Consider the following 19483-nt stretch of genomic DNA (forward strand, 5'->3'; position numbering starts at 1 on the left):
TATTTTAACACTAACAGATTATTGATTTATGATTAAAATGATGCCTCTATAACATAATCTAAGTTAAAGAAAGTTTTAAAAAAATTCATATTACTTAACTGGTAACAATTTCATATCTACTCTTTTCAACTCTGAACTTATGTTAAAGTCAACTTGTGGCAAAATGTCCTGGAGTAAATAATATGACGGCACAAGGGGTTCTACTACTTCTCTCTTGACCGCTTACCTGATGCTAATATTTGGCAGGCATATGTAAACCCTAAAGCTTTTGTCACGTTTCTTTGACTCCCGCATTTTGCAGGTACCCATTTCTACTCCTGGGTGGAAAGAGGTACTACTAGTAAGCCTGGTCATACGTGCGACGCCAATGAAATGCACGTGCGACGCAAATGAAATGCACGTGCCACGAAAATAAAATGTACGTGCGACGCGAGTAAAATGCACTGTCTTTTTACAATAGAACGCGCTTTCTATCGGTTCATTGGCTTAAAAAACCGCACAGAATGTTGGAAGAACAAGAGAAAAGCTTGTAAATCATTCTTTCACTGCTCATAATCTACGAACGTTTTGAATTTTCTACCAACGTCTTGTAGTTTATTACGCTTGTAAACGAATAGAAAAAGTAGTCTGTTGCTTTTGAAACTAAAATTATGTTTTTATCGGTACAATAAACAATGAATTTTTCATCAATCAGAGCACTATTTTTAACTATGAAAATAAGCAACCAAGCACTGAGAGAATACAGAGCAAGTTCTGTTGACCGGGCCTCGTGTGAGGAGGCACTAACTCTATTAACTCTATTGTTACGATACTTACTTGATACTTACTTAGACAGCATAGTTTTAACGTTTAGTTTGTTATTTCGAAGTAAACTTCAATGTCAGATGGAGAAAAATAAAGACTTCCTGTGAAAAAATTACAATGTCCTGCTGAATAGCCCGCGGGGTTGGAGTACGTGCCGCCGCATTCAGTATAAGAGTGTTGATTGCTTTTTGCGTTGTCTGATATGTAGATATCATGTCCCCGACCAAAAGTGGGTCCGTAAGAGGAACATCTGTACACTGCGTATTTCTGGTTTTGGTATTGTGTCAGCTTCACAGGATCGTATCCTCTGACGTTGTAAAGAGAAAAAACAAAAGCTTTGCTGGCTGAAGAATAAACACAAGGACCTAAAATGAAAAGATTTAGCAGCATTAGAAACTATGCGAATGAGAAAAAAATTCATGATGATAACCATAAAAAGTGATTATTTTTACCTGCCAAACTAGAACCGAACACTTTAATTTGTTAGAAAAAAATTTCAGAGAACTCGAGAGCATATTTTCACTTTTCAACAAAAGCACTTCAAATAAGGTCCGATGTGCTATTCAAAGGCAACATAGGATCTAAAGTGAGCATTAATTAAACATCCTTCGTTTCAGCTCTCCAATATGAGTAATGGATACAACGAAACACGGGGAAATGGGACGAAATGGGGCTGTCAGAATCAAATCAAATCAAAATCAAAATCAAAATCAAATCAAAAATCAAATCCGAAACAAGACTTTAAGTTAAAACCCGTTTCAAACGCGTTTTCAGGCTATTTACGAGTTGATCTACTTTGGTATCTCAGTTGTTAATGTGATACTTTCTGTTTCTAAGATGAACTCACTGCTACAAGAAAATTCCACAACTAATCGACTTGTTATCTGCTCTACAAGTGAGAGATGTTTGCTTGTTTTTTACTCACTGCTGGTCCAGGACACGTCAGTGTATCCACCAAAGATATAACTGTTAACTTTAATGATAGTCACTGTGGGTCCCCTCCCATCGCAGTTACTGTGGAATGTCGATGCTGCCCAACCGTCAGTCTCTGCGTGCCAACACCTCACAAACCTGCTACGTTCTTTATTGATAAGGACTGGGTCCAAATACGAAAACAGCACCTTCAAGTACTGGTTGTTATCAAGACTTCGAAGTATGGCGGACAAACCAAGGCCTAAAGTGAGAAAAGAAGAGGAAAAAATTACAGTTGGCCAAGTAAATGGAACAAGAGCTTTGATTGGCTGTGATGCCTTTGAATCTAAAGTGATAATTTCATCACCCCTCGTTTGACTCGCTAGACAATCTTACATTACCGATCCGGCAAGTTAGAAAATTCCCAGACCGTCTACCAGGCGGTATTTTATGCGGCAGAGAGAATGAAATTTGTTTTAAAGTTCACAAAGCAACCAGGTGGACAATCAGACATGGTTTGATGCTACTCTGGTTTAAAGATTTAATTAATGCAACCGAGAAGTTACAATTCATAGACCCAACGTTCGACACTCCTGTCTAGTGCCTTCACCATCATCCTTGATTAAGTGTCGAAACTTTGGGTCTATGAATTGTAACTTCTCGGTTACATCCATTAAATCTTTAAGCCAGAGTAGCATCAAAGCATGTCTTAAATTTGTTGTTAGCTCAAGCGTTCTTACAAGTGGCCCCACCAACTTCATTTTCTTGTAACACCCACAACCCCCCGCTGCAACTCAGGTAAGTCCTCTCAGGCTCGTCACGAGCTTAAATGAATGCTGCGAAAGAGACTTAATAAGCTTAATAATAAATAAGCTTCGAAATGACAAAAAAGTAAGCTATCCGTACTCAAGCAACACAACTTTCTGAGAATATTTCTACAATACACGATTTGATTTTGCTACAGGCCCTACTAAGTATTTATCTTTAGAAAATGGTGATTTTCTTGATTACCTGCTTCATAGAATACTTCGACGTCCTTTGGAGAGAAATGAGACCCCCCTGTAAAAAAACCACAGTTACCAGTTGAGTACCCTGAAGGTGTCGTGTACGTGTAACCGCATCTGGTGTAGGAGTTTTGGTTGTTTCCAGAGCCGTCGGATATGTAGATATCATGATCACCAAAGGTGGGTCCATACGTATTACATCTGTACATTGCATATTGCTGATTTTGGTATTGCGTCAACTTTACGGGATTGTATCCTTTGACATTATAGAGAGAGAAGATGAAAGCTTTACTGGCGTAGGAATAACCTGCGCAAGAACCAGCTGAAATAGAAGAACAATGTAATCGTACATTAGAAAGCTGAAAGAAAACATAAACCCCCTCAGGAAGGAGAGGGGTGGGGAGTTCATTTTCCATCATGAGCTAGACGAAGAGTTTTTTCTCAGACTAGAAATTTGTGAAGGGGAGGGAGATATTTTACTAGTTTGGGTATAGAAACGAGTACCAAAACCAATTATGGAAGATTTTAGGGGTTACTTTGGAGAAAAGCGAGTAAATATTTTTGAGACTTGAAGCAAATGTTTTAGGATGTAATGTTGTTCTGCAGGTGTACCACATAGAAAACATTTCTATAGACGACACTGGTGTGAAGAAATCTTGATGGCCAAAACACTAATATGAAAAAATTAAAGGCTTAGAGCTAGTACCAAAGGAGCATCGTTTAATATTTCCTCCAGCACCCTCTCCACCCCCCCCCCCCCCCTTAAATCCTTAAAGGACGGAGAGGAAGGATAGTTAATCCTATAAAATTTTCTTGTCCCTTAAAAAATTTGATATGCCTGCCTCCGCTCCAGGACACATCAGTATATCCACCAAATATGTAATCGTTCACTTTGATGATTGTCACTGTGGGTCCCCTCCCATCGCAGTTGCTGTGGAATTTCGATGCCGCCCAGCCGTCAGTCTTAGCATGCCAACATTTAATAAAGTCAGTACGGGATGCACTGGGAGGAACTGGGTCTAAAAATGAAATCATCTTTCCCAAGTATTCATTGGGGTCCAGGCCTCCAAGTATAGTAGATGCACCAAGGCCACCTATGTGCGTAAAAGAAACTTGAATGTAAATTTCCATCACAGACGTTCTAGAATAAAGAAAGATGTTATTCGTCTTTCACAACCGTGAAAGTATTTCAAAATAATTAGAACCCCAAATCTTCTTATTCACAGGGCGAGGTGCTATCCATGTGATCCCATTTAAACTTAAATATTTCCTTGTACATTTACTTTGTAAACACATCAACTAAATTTCACGAGAACACATTTTCTAAAGTGGGTGTAAAACTGGGAAACCAAAAGCAAAAACCAAAAGTTCAGTTTAGCTAGGTTAAACTGTCTGCTTTAGCCCGACTTAGCGATTCAATTTCATGGCAAAACATGGCATCTAGATCAATTTTTTTCCCTGATTTAGTCGATGAGCACTGATATCCCTGAACTGAGATACAATTCACTTAGCACTGCCGCCACCATAACCTGAATAGTATTTCGCTGCTGTATATGATCAGCGCATGCACTTTTAGAATCCCTGAACGTTGCCAAGGATTAGAGTTTATGTATATTTATTCATCGTATATTTACGACAGGGTTTTAAATGTTTCTGTACAATAATTACCGATTTCGAAGAAAACTTCAATGTCGGATGGAGTAAAACGAAATGCTCCTGTGAAAAATTTACAGTCTCCAGATGAATAACCCGTGGGGTTTTTGTACGTCCCACCGCATTTAGTATAAGAGCGTTGATTGTTTACAGCGTCGTTATATATGAGGATGTCACGTCCCCAACCAAAAATGGGTCCGTAAGAGGAACAACTGTACATTGCGTATTGCTGATATCGGTATTGTGCCAGCTTCACAGGATTGTATCCTTTGATGTTGTTGAGGGAGAAGAGAAAAGCTTTCCGAGCATAGGAGTTACGACATGAACCTATATAAACCAGGTGACGTTGTAAGAACATAGTCACTGTAAGTTCTACTAATCAGTTGTTAGACCATCCCACAGTTCTTTCAGGTCTTTCAAAACTTAAAAAGAGAAATGGGATGATCTACGAAGGGGTGGTCAAGTGTAAGTTAATAAAGGTGGGTACGGCTGCAGCCAATTTTGAAGCTTCTATAAGCTCGCTATGGCGGTTAACCAACCCTTATGAGAGTCTTATTAGCGTGAGCAACTTGTAGGGTTATAGTGGAGCCGTATAGAAACATTACCACGCACCAAGAGATCCTAAGGGGGGGAGAGAAGAGGGGCTTCTGATATAGGCACTGAGATACGTCAATCAGTCTTATACCAGGTGTGACTTGGTATATGGCGTTTTTCTCGCGCCTCGCGCAGCTTTTGTTCTTGTTCTTTGTTTTGACTGGTCCGTTTTAATGACCTTGGTTTTGGCTTTGGGACGCTTATTAAGTGCAGTTTAGAAAGAAAATATATTTAGATCCTAAATTTATCAAATGTTACTGTATGATACAAAAGTGATATAAATTTTATTATTCAAAAACGTACTCACCGCTTGGTCCCCAGGACACATCAGTATATCCACCAAATATGGAATCGTTCGCTTTGATGATTGTTACTGTGGGTCCCCTCCCATCACAGTTGCTGTGGAATGTCGATGCCGCCCAGCCTTCTGTCTTAGCGTGCCAACACTTCACAAACCTGCTCCACTCTGAACTCAGGAGGACTGGCTCTAGGTAGGAAAGCAGCTTACCCGTGTATTTGTTGTAGTCGAGGCTGGTAAGAATAACGGAACTATTAAGGCCACCTATACGAATAACCGAAAAAGGGAGAAAAGATAAGGATTGTCCTGCCTACCGTTTTCACGTTATGTTGCATTCGTCATCTTGGTGGTGGTAATGTCTACATTTCGCTTTTTCATTTTTACGAATTACAGCGTGACAACCGTTGTGTGACGCACATCAATCTGAGGCACAACTTCTATTTCCAACCCTGTGTGAACTAGAGGAACACTTATGGAAACGTTGTCTCCCTTTCAGACGTGTTAACACAATGAAAGCGTGTTTGTGTGACATTTCAGATTTCTAAACCCAGTACACGTTATTATATCTCGCCTCGTTGTTTGCACCAATCAATGCTTTCTTAGAATTAAAGGAAACCACGAGATAAAAACATGATAATAATGAAAAAAAAAATAATTAAGGTTGATCAAGTCAGAAAGTTCGACATAGTTGTGAGAAGCAGACTTCAAAGATCAATGATTCTGTTATTTTTTAAGCGGGGGGGGAGGGTAAGTAAGGCGCTAAGCGAGATGTATTCTTCAATTCAACCCTTTAACCCCTAGGAGGGATTAGCTTTTATTTCCTCCTTACCCTATTACAGCCGAACAAAATCATGATCAACAGAATCATGAGAATAAAGAACGAATTCCATCTTGGTCCCGTATCAGGACCGACTCTTGTTAAAAAAGTATATATATTCGAGAGCTAATTTCCAAAGGATTATAAGCTTCACATAACGATAAGGAAAGATAGAGAATGCGAAATGCAAGTATCAAAACAAACTGAGGTCGCTCGTGCCTCAATGTTAGTTAAACTCACAAAAAAGCAGCTGGTACCGAAAACAAGTGCTGTTCGACCCTATTAACAGGTGATAAGGATCTTATTTACATTGGGTACTATTATCCTGTTGTTGTACCTGCCTATTGAGGAATTACCAAAGAGAATAATGGCTACTAAAATTAATCGCATTTTGAAACTTTCAATTAGTCAAAAAAACTCACGTTAACATTTCTGCAGCTTTTTTTGACTATGGAAAAAGTTCTGAGTGATTCGGCTGATCAAGATAGAAAGTTCGACATAGTTGTAAGCAACAAACTGTAAATATCAATGAAACTGTTTCTTTTTTAAGGGGGGGGGGTGGTAAGTTAGGCGCCAAGTGAGACGTATTCTTCAACCCTTTAACCCCTAAGAGGGTTTGGCATTTAACTTCTCCTCACCGTATTACCGCCGAACCAAACATCAGAATCATGGGAATAAATGAAATAATCATCAAGTTATAAATCTGTTGATTTTCAAACAAATTCCCTTGGCAGCACCACACGGTATGCATAGAGAACAGCGAGGAGAATATCTGTACTGATGCTAAGGAGTAAAGGGTCATAATGCAGCCCGTTTTGGGGACGAATTCCATCTTGGTCTCGATTCAGGACCGACTCATATTAAAAAAATATATTTCCAAAATTGCAAGCTTCATATGACGATACAGAAAGACAGAGAATGCGAAATGCGAGTATCATAACAAACTGAGGTCACTTGTATCTCAATATTAGTTAAACTCACGAAAATAGCAGCTTGTTCCGTTTCCTTGGTACCAGGAATTGCAGGTGCATCGATAGGAACCAGCGGTATTGTTGCAAGAGGCATTGGCGTCACAGTCATGCGATTTATTGGCACATTCGTCGACATCTGAGAGAATGTATAAAAAACTAAATGGCTTGAGCTCAAGAGCAATAGTAGATCGAAAATGACTGTTATTGGCGAAGCGTCTCGCCGTATAAGCAATTGAACGTGACATGGTGTGAGAAATAATTCCAATCGGTTATCTAAGCAATTTGTTTTAATCGAGTGTCCAGATTAAGCCGGGATTGTTTTGGTTTTGCTTTGTTTTAAAATGACTTGCTTCAGGCAATAGTGAAAGTCATTTCACTAACTTACCGACACACTTTTTTCCGTTTCCAGTAAAACCAGCTTTGCACGAGCAACTGTGAGAACCGACGGTGTTCACGCACTCAGCGTTGACGTCACACACGGGAATGGTCGAATTACACTCGTCCACGTCTGAAAAAACGGAATAGTCTGCGGTTAGTTTAAAAGCAAAAAGGAGGGTATTCGCCAATTGCTTCCGGCGGGAGCCAAATTTTTGCTTTGTACGACCCCATCAGGAAGCAAAATTTCCCCTTCCCTATTCGTTAAATTTCGTCACTATAAAGTTGTGATAGCAATTTGCTATTGAATGATTATCTCTGTGTCAAAAAGAAATTTTTTCATTCTATTTGACTTGTTCTCAAATCGTTCAGTTTAAGAGAGATTATAGCATTCCTTCAAAGCTTTGTTTCCGTCAGATATCTTGCTATTTTTATTTTGTTTTGCTTTATTTTCTCATTTCCCTCTATGAATATTGGGATGGGGGGAGGGGGGGGTCAGGTGGTTGCAGTCTACCCATAACATCTCTGTCAACGTTTTTGCTCGTGGTTAACCGACTTTTGTCTGTAGAAGATGTGAATTGATAAACGCTTGAATTCACCTTCGGTTTTCATGTCACAAGGAGCCAGAACAGTCCTCTCGGGTACAATCGAGTGAAACCAGTATTTGCCGCTGACCGCTTGTCCTCCTTCGCTCATTTTGATTTCCTGGCAAGTCTCCGCAGGGAGCTCAGGAATGGAACCGAGAGGGACTGGAAGAAATAGCAATCATAGTGGCATAGTATTCCAAGTAAGCAAGATTTGATGTTCGTCTTGGGGGCGAGGACACTCAATTTGAGGGCGACTTGACTTAAGGCAATAAAGGGAAGTGATGTGACACAATTTATTTATTTTGGGTTGAAATTCTGCACTCTGAAAATGTCTTTAAAGGGAAGAAGACAGTAAAAAATTTTACAAACCTCGTTTGTAATCTCGCTTAAAGTAAAATCTCTCAGGGTTCGGAACATAATCCTCTGGTCTGGCCTCCTTAGTTCGGTTGCTCAGCTCACAAATGTCTTGCGTAAAGACGTAGTTGAAACTTTGACATCTGACGTCAGCATAGCATCCCCGCAAGCACACATCTGAAAGACCTGCCCCCGTGATCCTCTTGAAGATATGGCGTTGTAGCATCATCCCAAATTTGGAAACTTCTGGCTGGCCCGTAGCCTCCCATTGCTGTGCAGCTGTACAGCATAACAGCACGGTTTTGATCAACAGCCCTACTGCGTACAAGACCTTTTTGGCCATTTCCTCTCGACGCATGATGTGGGAAAAAACGTTCCCTGAAAAGAAAAAGGCAAACAATCTTCTGTGCTAAAACTTACCCTAAACTTCTTTTTAATCCGTAGACTGGTTTTCAGGAAATGCAATATGAAATGAATGATGGAGAAAGGCTGGTTAGAGTTGTATCAGTTAGGATAGTAATTTAGGAGTTGTTAACGAGTTAGAATTTGAAGTTTCTCCGTTGTTGAGCAGTCGCTTGAACAGCGATCGAAAACTGATTGTTGGCGACTGGAGGTCGTGATACGGACTCGAAACTCTCTTTTTGAGCAAACACTCCTTCGAGTTAGGTTTTTGAGTCGAATTTCGAGCTGGATCTTTGAGTTGGAGTTTCTAGTAAGGCAAGGAAAATATCTTGAAAAGATTCCGACATAGTTCGTTTAACTTTTGCAGGCTACAGAATTGTTTGCGGTCCTGCATTACATTATTTTACATGTTAGTCAGGTCCATACGCTTTGTTTTGTTGAGGAATTGTTCATAGTAAAAAATTATTCAAGACTCCGACTCCATGATTGTCTCCTACTTGTTTTTGAAAACCTTTGCGATCCTTCTGGCAAAAATTCCCTTGATCTCTGATACTCACACAATTATAACGGCCAGAGTTAATAAACTTTTAAAGCTGCAAAGTGGGGAATTCGAGATATTGTTCCTTGATTAAATTAATCAAGAATTTTCAAGTTATCCTTACATGCAGGTGGGGTTACAAATCCGAGTGAGAAAACATAATATAATCTGCCATAAATGCGTAATTTTCCCGCAAAGCTCAACCTTGAGAATTTAGCATAGCGCACAAAAAATTTTCAGCTGTTCAGTATATATCACACACTTGAGTCAGACTTCTAACGCGACCGTTTTATTCTATCTTCACCCAAATGACCTCCGAAATATTTGTAGGAAGCTGAAGAGCGCTTGCATGTAAACTTTGCATGAGACAGGAGCTGCCAGTTTCTGAAAAATCTGTTTACGCTGCTGCATCGTCGAGCGAAAGGAAAAAATCAGTTCATAATCAATCATGAGTTTATAAAGGTAGCGAAAACCACCGTGGCGAAGTTTGAAAAACTAACGTTTCGAGTATAGTCGCTTCGTGGGAGGAATACAATGCTTAGTTTATCAATTAATGAGTTCTTTTTTAGAATATGTAACCCTCCACTGGGTTTCAGGGAATAAGGTGAACGCACGCACACGACACGTTATAAAACGCTCGCACGATAATGGCATTAATTGTGAGAATAGTGTTTTAAAGTATATTACTTACAGAATATAAGCGGAAATGCGGAAGATCTTCTGTCCTATCCGAAAGTTGTAATAAAAAAAAAGAAATATTTACGGCAAATCACGGCTCTTTCCCTCAGGATTTTCACAAGGAATTCAATGAGTACGGCGTGTTTCACAGGGTCCGGAAGAGCTCGCTTTAAACACATGAATTATTTTTTTAAATTAATTCCTACCTTGTAAAATATAAATCCTTATTGCTTCACGCAGTTAATAAGTCCAGTATCGAATCTTTGTGAATCCTTTAGTAACAGATTTCCGGCTCCGTGTACGAATCGAAAGCAACTGTGACTTTAAAAGGCGTGTTCCAAAATTGGCACGGTCATTGTTTTGTATCGTGTAAAGTTGCGAGCAATATCTTAACACGCGCCTTTGCTTCTACCGTGCGAAGCAAGAGAATGGCTGCGAAGTTAATGAGGCAAGTAACTAACACGCACCTAACGTGTTAAAAGCTAGTTATTTTGTTTTAGCGTGCGAGCGTACCGTGTGCGTGCGTTCACCTTATTCCTTGAACTCCGGTGGAGGGTCACAATTATGCCGGGATTTGAGTCTTTGTAGTAGCTTTCCAGTACTTGTGAAACGAATTTCTCATCTTTCTTTAGTTCACGTTTCTCTCTTGGCTAATCCACTACATCCTCCATCATAATTTACTCTCTTACCACAGTAATTAAGCCTCTTGTTGCCAGAAATAAACTCGTCCAGTTTTTTAACATAATTTCTGGGTTTCATCGAGACACTGACTATTTTCATTTTCCTTTTTTTTTCTTTACCAGAAAATACTTTTGCGTAACCATACCATTCTGACATAGCTCTATCTGTAAATGAAGTACTCTAAAACTGAGCCCAAGCAAAATTATTTCCTACCGTTTTCTCCGAATATGTTTCTTTGCTGGCGATTCTTGTCTGTATGTTAATGCAGCTCTTGCCTTTGATAACAACGCAGGTGCTGTCCGACCTTATTAACAGGCGGGAAGGAACTTATTCACATTGGATACGATTATCCTGTTGTTGTACCTGCCTAATGAGAAATTACCCAGGAGAATAATGGCTATTAAAATTTATCACAATTTGAAGTTTTCAATCAGTCAAGAAACTTCACGTTAACATTTCTGCAGCCTTTCAGGACTATGGAAAAAGTTCTGAGTGATTCGTATGGCACCTTCTAATAAAGAAACAGGTCAAAAGTTACTATGGAAATACTCACATTTGCTCAACGCATGTTTTGGGAAAAAAACGTTCCCTGAAAAGGAAAAGCAAATAATCTTCTGGGCTAAAACTTACCCTAAACTTCTTTTTAATCCGTAGACTGGTTTTTCGTGAGTTCACGATCAACATGCATGCTTCTATCTTTGTTATTTGACTTTATTTTCATTTGCTTATTGTTTAAGAATTGCAAGCACAAAAAAGTCATATATATTTACCAAACTGGACCCCAAATTCGAAGAAAACGGATGATTTTTTAATACCAAAACGTATGTTGTCATTCGATTATTGCGGTTTTTTCCATTAGCTAGATTTGCATTATGGTCAGGAAATGCAATATCAAATGAATATAATGGAGAAAGGCTGGTTAGAGCTGTATCTGATAGGATAGTTAGTAACTGAATGAGCTGTTAACGAGTTAGGATTTGGACTTTCTCCGTTATCGAGCAGTCACTTGAACAGCGATCGAGAACCAATTGTGGCGACTGTAATACGAACTCGAAATTCTGCTTTTGAGCAAACACTCCTTCGAGTTAGGATTTTGAGTCGGATTTCGAGCCGGATTTTCGAGTTGGAGTTTCCAGTAAGGCAAAGCATAGAACTTGAAAAGATGCCGGAATACTTCGTTTAATTTTTGCGGGCTGCAAAGTTATTTCCGGTCCTGCATGACATAATTTTTAACATTAGTCAGGTCCAAACGCTTTGTTTAGTTGAAAAATTATTTATAGTGATCAATTATTCAAGACTCCGACTCCTTGTTTTCAAGCTGCAAAGTGGGGACATCAAGATATTACTTTTTAATTGAACACATTCATTAAGAATTTTCAAGTTATCCTTGCATGCAAGTTAGGTTACAAAAAAGATTGAAATAAAAAGTTGAGTACCGAGTGAGAAAACCTACCATAACCTGTCATAAATGAGAAGTTTTTCCGCAAAACTCAACTTAGAGTTTTTAGCAAAGCGCATGAAAATTTTCAGCTGTTCGAGTTGGACAGTATAAGGTTTTGTTGAAAACGATACTTTCCAATTGGATCGTTGGCTTGCCAATAAAGTGATCCAATATCTAACAGATTCCTTATGAAATATTTATTCAAAGGAAGTGCGAGGTATAGAATTTCAAATTTGTCTGCGTCCCTAAGCCTGGCTCTTTCTCCAACACTGATGATAAGAGATCTTTCTTATTGAACGACCAAGCTGAAATTTTACATCTTAGTCAGGTCCATACGCTTTGGTTTGTTTGTTTAAACTGATCAATTATTCGAGACTCGGATTCCTTGTTAGTCTCCTACTTGCTTTCGAACACTTTTGCGATCCTATCGGCAAAAACTCGTTTCACTGATTTCTGATACTCACTCAATTATAACGGCCAGAGTTACCAAACTTTTCAAGTTGCAAAGTGGGGACATCAAGATATATATTGCCTTTTGAACACATTCAAGAATAATTTTCAAGTTATCGGTGCATGCAACTGGCGTTACAAAAACGATTGAAATGGAAAGTTGAGTACCGAGTGAGAAAACAAATGTAAACAGCGAAATGTAGACAGTTGAGTGGAATGTGAAAACGCTTTCTTGGGTGGAAACGGTATGCTTCATTTACCACGCGGAATACAAACAGTTTTCAAACTGCATTATTGAACAAAAATATTAATGAAATAGAAAAAAGTGTAGTCGTAGTTTGTCAGGGACTGCTTTAAGTGTCTGAGGCTGGAATCTTCGCCGGGAATCAGGATTTGTTTCACACTTGAGTCAGATTTCTAACACGACCGTTTCATTCTATCTTCACCCAATATATCTCCGCGATATTTGCAAGAAGCTGAAGAGCGCTTGCATGTAGCCTTGGCATGAGATAGGAGCTTGCCAGTTTCTGAAAGATTTGCTTACGCTGCTGCATCGTCGAACAAAAGGAAAAACTTGGTTAATAATCAACCATGAGTTTATAAAAGAAGCGAAAACCACCGCAGCGAAGTTTGAAAAACTGAAGTTTCGAGTATTGTCGCTTTGTGGGAGCAATACAATGCTTAGTTTATCAATTAACGAGCTCTTTTTCAGAATATGCTGGGATTTGAGTTCTTGTAGTAGCTTTCCAGCACTTGTGAAACGAACTTCACATCTTTCTTCGCGTTTTGACTTTTTTAACAGATGGAAGTGAAAAATAAAAAAGAAAAAATGAAAGAGACCACTGCCTTCGTGTGAACTCTCCCGACTAAGCCAATATCTCCTCCATCATAATTTACTCTCTTGCCACAGCAATAAAGCCTCTTGTTGCCAGAAATAAACCCGTCCACCTTTTTGACGTAATATCTGGGTTTCATCGAGACACCGACAGTTTTCATTTTCCTTTTTTCTTTTCTTTATCAGAAAATACCTTCGCGTAGCCATTCAATTCTTACATAGCTCTATCTGTAAACGAAATACTCTACAACTAAGCACAAATAAAATTATTTCCTACCGTTTTCTCCGAAAATGTTTGTTTGCTGGCGATTCTTGTCTGTATGTTAGTGTAGCTCTTGCAATTGATACCGACGTAAGTGCTGTCCGACCTTATTAAACCTCACGTTAACATTTCTGCAATTATGCAGAAGTTCTGAATGATTCGTATGACACCTTACCATAAACAAAGAGGTCAAAAGTGACTTACTTAAAAATACTCACATTTAATTTGTTCAACAGAGTGTGCCTCACGCTTTCTAGGACGCATAGCCCATAAGAAATTGCAATTCAGAATGTATGTCTAATCTATATGAAAAAAAAAATTTGAATTCCAAGCCTTCCCTAAGAAACACACACGTCAAGACTGATGGAAAATTTATTAATTTTTTGAACTTCCGGTTTTTTTGTTTTGTTTTGTTTTGTTTTTGTCGTGTTACTGACGTCTTCAATGTGCGTAAGTTATCAGGAAGAAGGTTAAAAAGAAATTTGTTTCCAATTTTTATATTCTCAAACATGTAAAACAATGTTCATTGATGGAAAAAGTTCTGAAGTAGAATTGGACAGCTAACATTTTCCTGTTAACAGTCAGTCCAACTTTTACAACTTCAAGTTGGAATTTCCAGAAGGTTCCTGCAACAGTGTCTTACTGACATTTGGGGCAAGCTAAGTTGTTGTATAAAATTTCTCATTGGTTCAGACGATTGATCGTTCTTTCTCTGGGAAACGAGAATTGACTGACCATTGTCACTAATTGAAACGTTTTTGACCCTAACACTCAAAATGTCACTCCCGACTCCCCTGAGTAGGATTTTGTCATTTTTGCGGTCACGTGACCACGCGAGCAATCTTGTTGTATTCGCCATGTGCTTTCAAGTGCCAGATTTATTTGTTGTTAAATACGGAGTTTACAGAGCTTATTTCGTTTATTTTAAACCGAGAGGCCATACAGTTCGGTAAGTGGACATTTGTGGACATTTGTAAACGTTTTGAAGAACATATAAGACATTGGACATTTATATTTTTTGCAGAAAACCACTCGCGTCGCCTTTATGTAAACAAGGAACGTGTCGATTGTGAGTTTTCACTGTGTGCCTCGGATTGTGCAACTGTGTTATATTTTGTGGTCCGTGGCCGTACGGACTTTGAACATTTGGAGATATTTGTGAATAAACCAGTACGTTACTGACACAAAAACTCGGAAACTCGAGAAAGACGCCTGTGGCCAACTCGTGGATAAATTATTAAAGAGATATATACTTGTAAAGTTGCTACAGTAAACTAAGGTGATAAAAAAGATAGAAAGTAGAACCGTTGCAAGTATAGAAATAATAGCATTTGAGTATGTGATGGAAACCCCCGGGGTGTGGGAGGGCAGGTGGGTCATTTCTTGCAAGGTATGTGCAGCTGGCTTCTAAGAACCTCTGCCGTATTCTAGCCTATGTTGTGGCCAATTAGGGACCCCATCTTTGTTCGCTTTGGGGCAAGACCGGAATGGAATGGAAGCTGTCAGGGGTTCCTGGAGCCGTTTATTAAATATTAAAATACGATAACAACTTTTTTCTATTAGGAATCTTCCTGTTTATGAATCCTTACTTGCCATAATTTTCTTTCGTCTAAAATCTCACAAATGTGTAACCCCATTCTAGTAACTCTATTAAAAATAGCTGAAAATACAACGCTATAAAAGTCAATGCAGTCGTGAAAATGCGACCCTATCCAGTGATACGCTGTTCGCTTATCTCTAGGAATTTTAACCCTCACCCTTCCCCCCGCCCCTTTCTCTAAGTTAATATTTAAGTGGTAAGTGGTAGAAATGGCAGAGTGATGAAGCAAAATATCGGACATAATCACTCCAGGTTGACAATGACCATTCTACTTTGCACTGCTTATACCGTATTTGCAGCATTCCCAAGTGCGCAAAGTGCTTGTAACTTAAAGGAAGCATACGCATGTTACACCAAAAAACCCGCGTGTAGCAGTTTTCGGTATACGCATATGCTTGCATTTTTTTACACATATACGATAGAAATTAATTGGAAAAGCATTCTTTGAAATAGGAAGTCGTCGCGTCTTTTGAGCGAAAAAGATCGTCTAGTGATCAAAACAACGCTGGCCAGATTGTGGTCATGTGCTCGGCAACGACTTATAGAAACCGATCATATCTCATTCTTACCAACAAAACGGTCACGTTTGCCTAGAAAAACAACAAAACGAAACGACCATAACCAAATGACTGAAATTGGCGTAGCTGCCGAAACATCCGAAAAAACCCTGAAACGAAAGAAATAATGCTGTAAATTAACACTTTTTTTAATTCATGGGTACATGTTTCCGCGGGAATTCCCATGTCAACAGCTTGCTCTGTCACTCACAAACTCTTCGTGATTCTCGCTGCTCCTCGTTATGTTTAGCGCATGTACGATTCGAAGACCCTTCAAATTTGGTCTTTAAGTGGATCATAGCACTAATCTGAAACATTCGAAGTCCATTTCAATTTAGTAAATGTCGAAACAGCCATGTAAAGACAATAAACATCGCAACGATCGATGCAATTCCAATGGTGCAAGTACTTTGGACTTCTTCGGAAGGATACATCTCGAGTTCGGAGCCGGCTGATTACGTCTAATTACGAAGAGTCCACGCTAATTTGCATATCCCACACAAACTCGTTTCTATGCAAGCACGCATCCACGAGTTACCAAAAAACGAATGTCTGCAAAAGAAGCTGAAGCTGTACTATAAGAGTGAGCGATCCTGACAACCGTCTCTAGATCCAGCGGTTGCTTAGGTTGAACTGGCTTGGATAACTTTCTTCTCTGACTCCAGACCTGCCATCTTGTGAGCCCAGCTGATCCCATAAAGCGCAGAATTAATAACAGAGCAACCAACATTCCTCTGTAAGACATCTTCAGTTAACTCCAATAGGTATATGGCAATGCACAGTGGCCGTGCTGGCATAAAAGATATTCCTTTCTTTGACCGCCTGCGCCCAGCGACGCCAACGGGTCCAACCGTACTATGAGTATGTGGTGGTTGTACTAGGAACGTTAGACACTAAGACTAAATCCAAAAGCTGAGGAACACGGAGGGCTAACTCCGGATCGGACAGCTTCTGAGCCTCCTTCCAAACTCCAACCTTACTAATGTCTAAAAAACTAAGGCTTAAACCAGAAACGATGCAAATCAGCCAAATCAATTCGCAAAGCCAGCATTTTAAACGATGGACATCCAACAAACACGGAAGGGTTCCTGCGATACGCCACCATCTGGCCAGGACCTTCAATGAGCAGATCAGCTAGTCTGGGAAGAACTACGAACTCTTTGACAAAAGACTTGAACCGAGACGGACTGCTGTGCAAAAGGGCCAAAAAGAGGCAAAAGGCCATTCTGGAGCTACGAGGGTCCCAAACCCATGTGAAAGCGCAAATGCGTAACGGCACCAATGATCAGATGTACCGGAGGACACTACAAATTATTATCGGAACTCCAGTCTTGAGCTAAGGCATCACAGCGGTACAACCCGGAGAAAAATATTTTGAATTAAATCTCTTGCGAGTTGAAATAAGACGAAAAACGATTCACCGAATGGGGGCCCCACCTAGCATCGAAAACTTTAACTGTCTGATGCTTCAACCTGTCGGCGTATGACTTCCAAACATAGAATACCGCTTTTAACTCACGGTAAGTCGAACTCATATTAACATCAGCTGGGAAAAACATACCCCGAACGGGCTTGCCGTCCACAGTGGCTAAACAGCCACCGAATGCAAAATTACGAGCATCAGTGTTATTAATAGAATTGACAGAAAACACTCCTCTGATAGGAAACCCGTTAAAAGAATCGATATGTTGAGGACAAAACTGAAGCTCTCGCAATAAGGCATCGGAAAAAGTAAACGAGACTGACCGGATATCAAAGTGCATCTGCCTTGTGAAAAGACGAGCAATAGGGCCAACCGCTAAACAGAAAGCGAAATAATGAAACCCGCGAGGCGAGCCAACTCCCGGTAGGTTGCACAGCCATCTATGATCAAGGACTCTAGAGAACGTTTTTCTTTAACTGGCTTGGTTTCTGGAATTTGAAACGTGGATTGAAAAGTGTTGATGAGGAACCCCAACCATTTCCAACCTGAACAGGATCCCAGTGTGATTTACTATCATTAGGAATGCAGCCAGACGAAGCTAAATCCGAACGCTGAACAAGACTAGCTGCGCGAGCAGAAATATAGTCACGCCGAAATCTCGTCATTTAAATGCACAAAAAAGTTGCGGGATATCAGCCGCCATCTCTTTACTAAAGTGCGCAAAAGCTTGGTAAAACAAAAACATGCGGTGCTCAATCCAAATGGGTGAACATTAAAGGTAAAATATCTAGTAACTCCCTCGAAATTCTACGCAAAGCCCAAAAAGGATGAAAAATATCCACATGATGGTAACACGATTTAAGGTCCCATGTAAAGAACCAAAACCCTTCTTCAAAAACTTCACTGATCAAAGATTGCAAATCTTCATAACGAATTTTGGGCTTAACCAGACACTTATTAACCTCGCGCAAGTCTCTGAACAGTCGGAGCTTCTTGCCTTCCACAACACTAAGGGGAATAACACAGAGGGGAGGAGAGTCATGCTCATGAATTAGTTGTTTCTCCAATAATTCAATAATAGCGGACTGAACAAAAAGTTCAGTTCAATTCCTCAACGCAGAACGATTGTTCGGTAGAACGCAACGGATCAGAAATTCACAAAACGGCAGAGAATACCCTTGCCTAATGATATCAATAACAAAAGGAGGGGCTTCTACGTCTTTCTCCCAAAATTCAAAAGCTTCAGTTAGACGACCTTTAACACATGGCCCAATCAAAGGAAACTCCGATCCCTTAGGATAAAAATCCAATTAAATTTCAGAAGCATCATCAACGCTTAAATCGAGTTCAAGTTCGTGGTCGTAAACTGGTCACGTCGGGCGCTCGCTAGCTTTGTTGGTACAACTGAATGCGAAATGACCATATTCCCAGCACTGAAACATGAAGGTTAACACAAAGGAAACTACGTGGATCACAAGTGAAAACCAATAGGTTAATAAAAATAATAAACAAATAAGTAAATAAATAGACAAATAATTAAATAAAACTGTTAAACAAAATTGTCTGTCTGGTACAGCGTACTGGAGCGAGAGTGACTATAGCATACCTTAACAAATTTATATAACTACACAGGACAACAGATAATGAACTAATACCATAAGGGATGCAATAACACCAACACGCCCATGGAATAATGCGGAGAAAGTCATTATCTCTTATACTCCGTACCGGAGATAATTTACATTTCCTAAGGTACTAACAAGGATAATTTGGTTAGTAATGTAGAACTTCTTTAGTTGCTGATCATTTCATTTATTCTCGTGACCTTAATGTTAGATTCAGGGGTGATATCGTAAGGAGAAATTAGATGCTAGTCAATTCGAGGAGTTAAAGGGTTAAGATATTTTCTTTCTCTCTTCTGACAAGTGCGCAAAAATTTTTTCATTCGACAACTGAGCGCAAACATGCGCAGTATTAACATGATTCATTGTACTGTTGCTTCTGTTAAGAAAAAATTTCTTGAACATGGTATGGATTATTGTAAAGTTGCTTATTTCATAAAATACTTCGATGTCACTTAAAAACGATGTTCTGCCGTGAAAAATCATGGTGATCACCCTAAAAACAACATTAAAAAACCGAAAATCTTGGTAACTGAGCTAACTCAGCTACTTACATAAAAAGATCGAAGGAAAGAGTCGCTCTTTCCTCCAAAAATTTTACGATGTTTCTGGGATCTCATCTCAC

General features: G+C 39.5%; 1 protein-coding gene across 1 annotated transcript; it reads right to left on the bottom strand.

Annotated features, from left to right (window-relative positions):
- Positions 1–849: 849 nt before the first annotated feature.
- LOC131785303 (uncharacterized) lies at positions 850–8727 on the bottom strand. The gene is made up of 10 exons (XM_066160548.1): positions 8385–8727; positions 8028–8177; positions 7439–7561; positions 7064–7189; positions 5275–5529; positions 4389–4700; positions 3563–3814; positions 2728–3042; positions 1730–1978; positions 850–1169 (listed from the first exon to the last, which is right to left on the bottom strand). Exons 1-10 carry the CDS (start codon positions 8725–8727, stop codon positions 850–852), a joined length of 2445 nt encoding a protein of 814 aa, XP_066016645.1.
- Between the last annotated feature and the right edge of the window lie 10756 nt (positions 8728–19483).

Source organism: Pocillopora verrucosa, chromosome 13 (genome assembly GCF_036669915.1).
Source record: "Pocillopora verrucosa isolate sample1 chromosome 13, ASM3666991v2, whole genome shotgun sequence".
Lineage (NCBI taxonomy): Eukaryota > Metazoa > Cnidaria > Anthozoa > Scleractinia > Pocilloporidae > Pocillopora > Pocillopora verrucosa.

Excerpts from the sequence above, each read along its gene's own strand:
- LOC131785303 (XM_066160548.1), bottom strand. The coding sequence starts at position 8,727 with ATGCGTCGAGAGGAAATGGCCAAAAAGGTCTTGTACGCAGTAGGGCTG. Across the intron at positions 4,701-5,274 it reads TGTGTCCTGGGGACCAAGCG|GTTCATGTCGTAACTCCTAT; the intron begins GTGAGTACGTTT and ends TGGTTTATATAG. Across the intron at positions 3,815-4,388 it reads TGAAGTTTTCTTCGAAATCG|GTGGCCTTGGTGCATCTACT; the intron begins GTAATTATTGTA and ends TTACGCACATAG.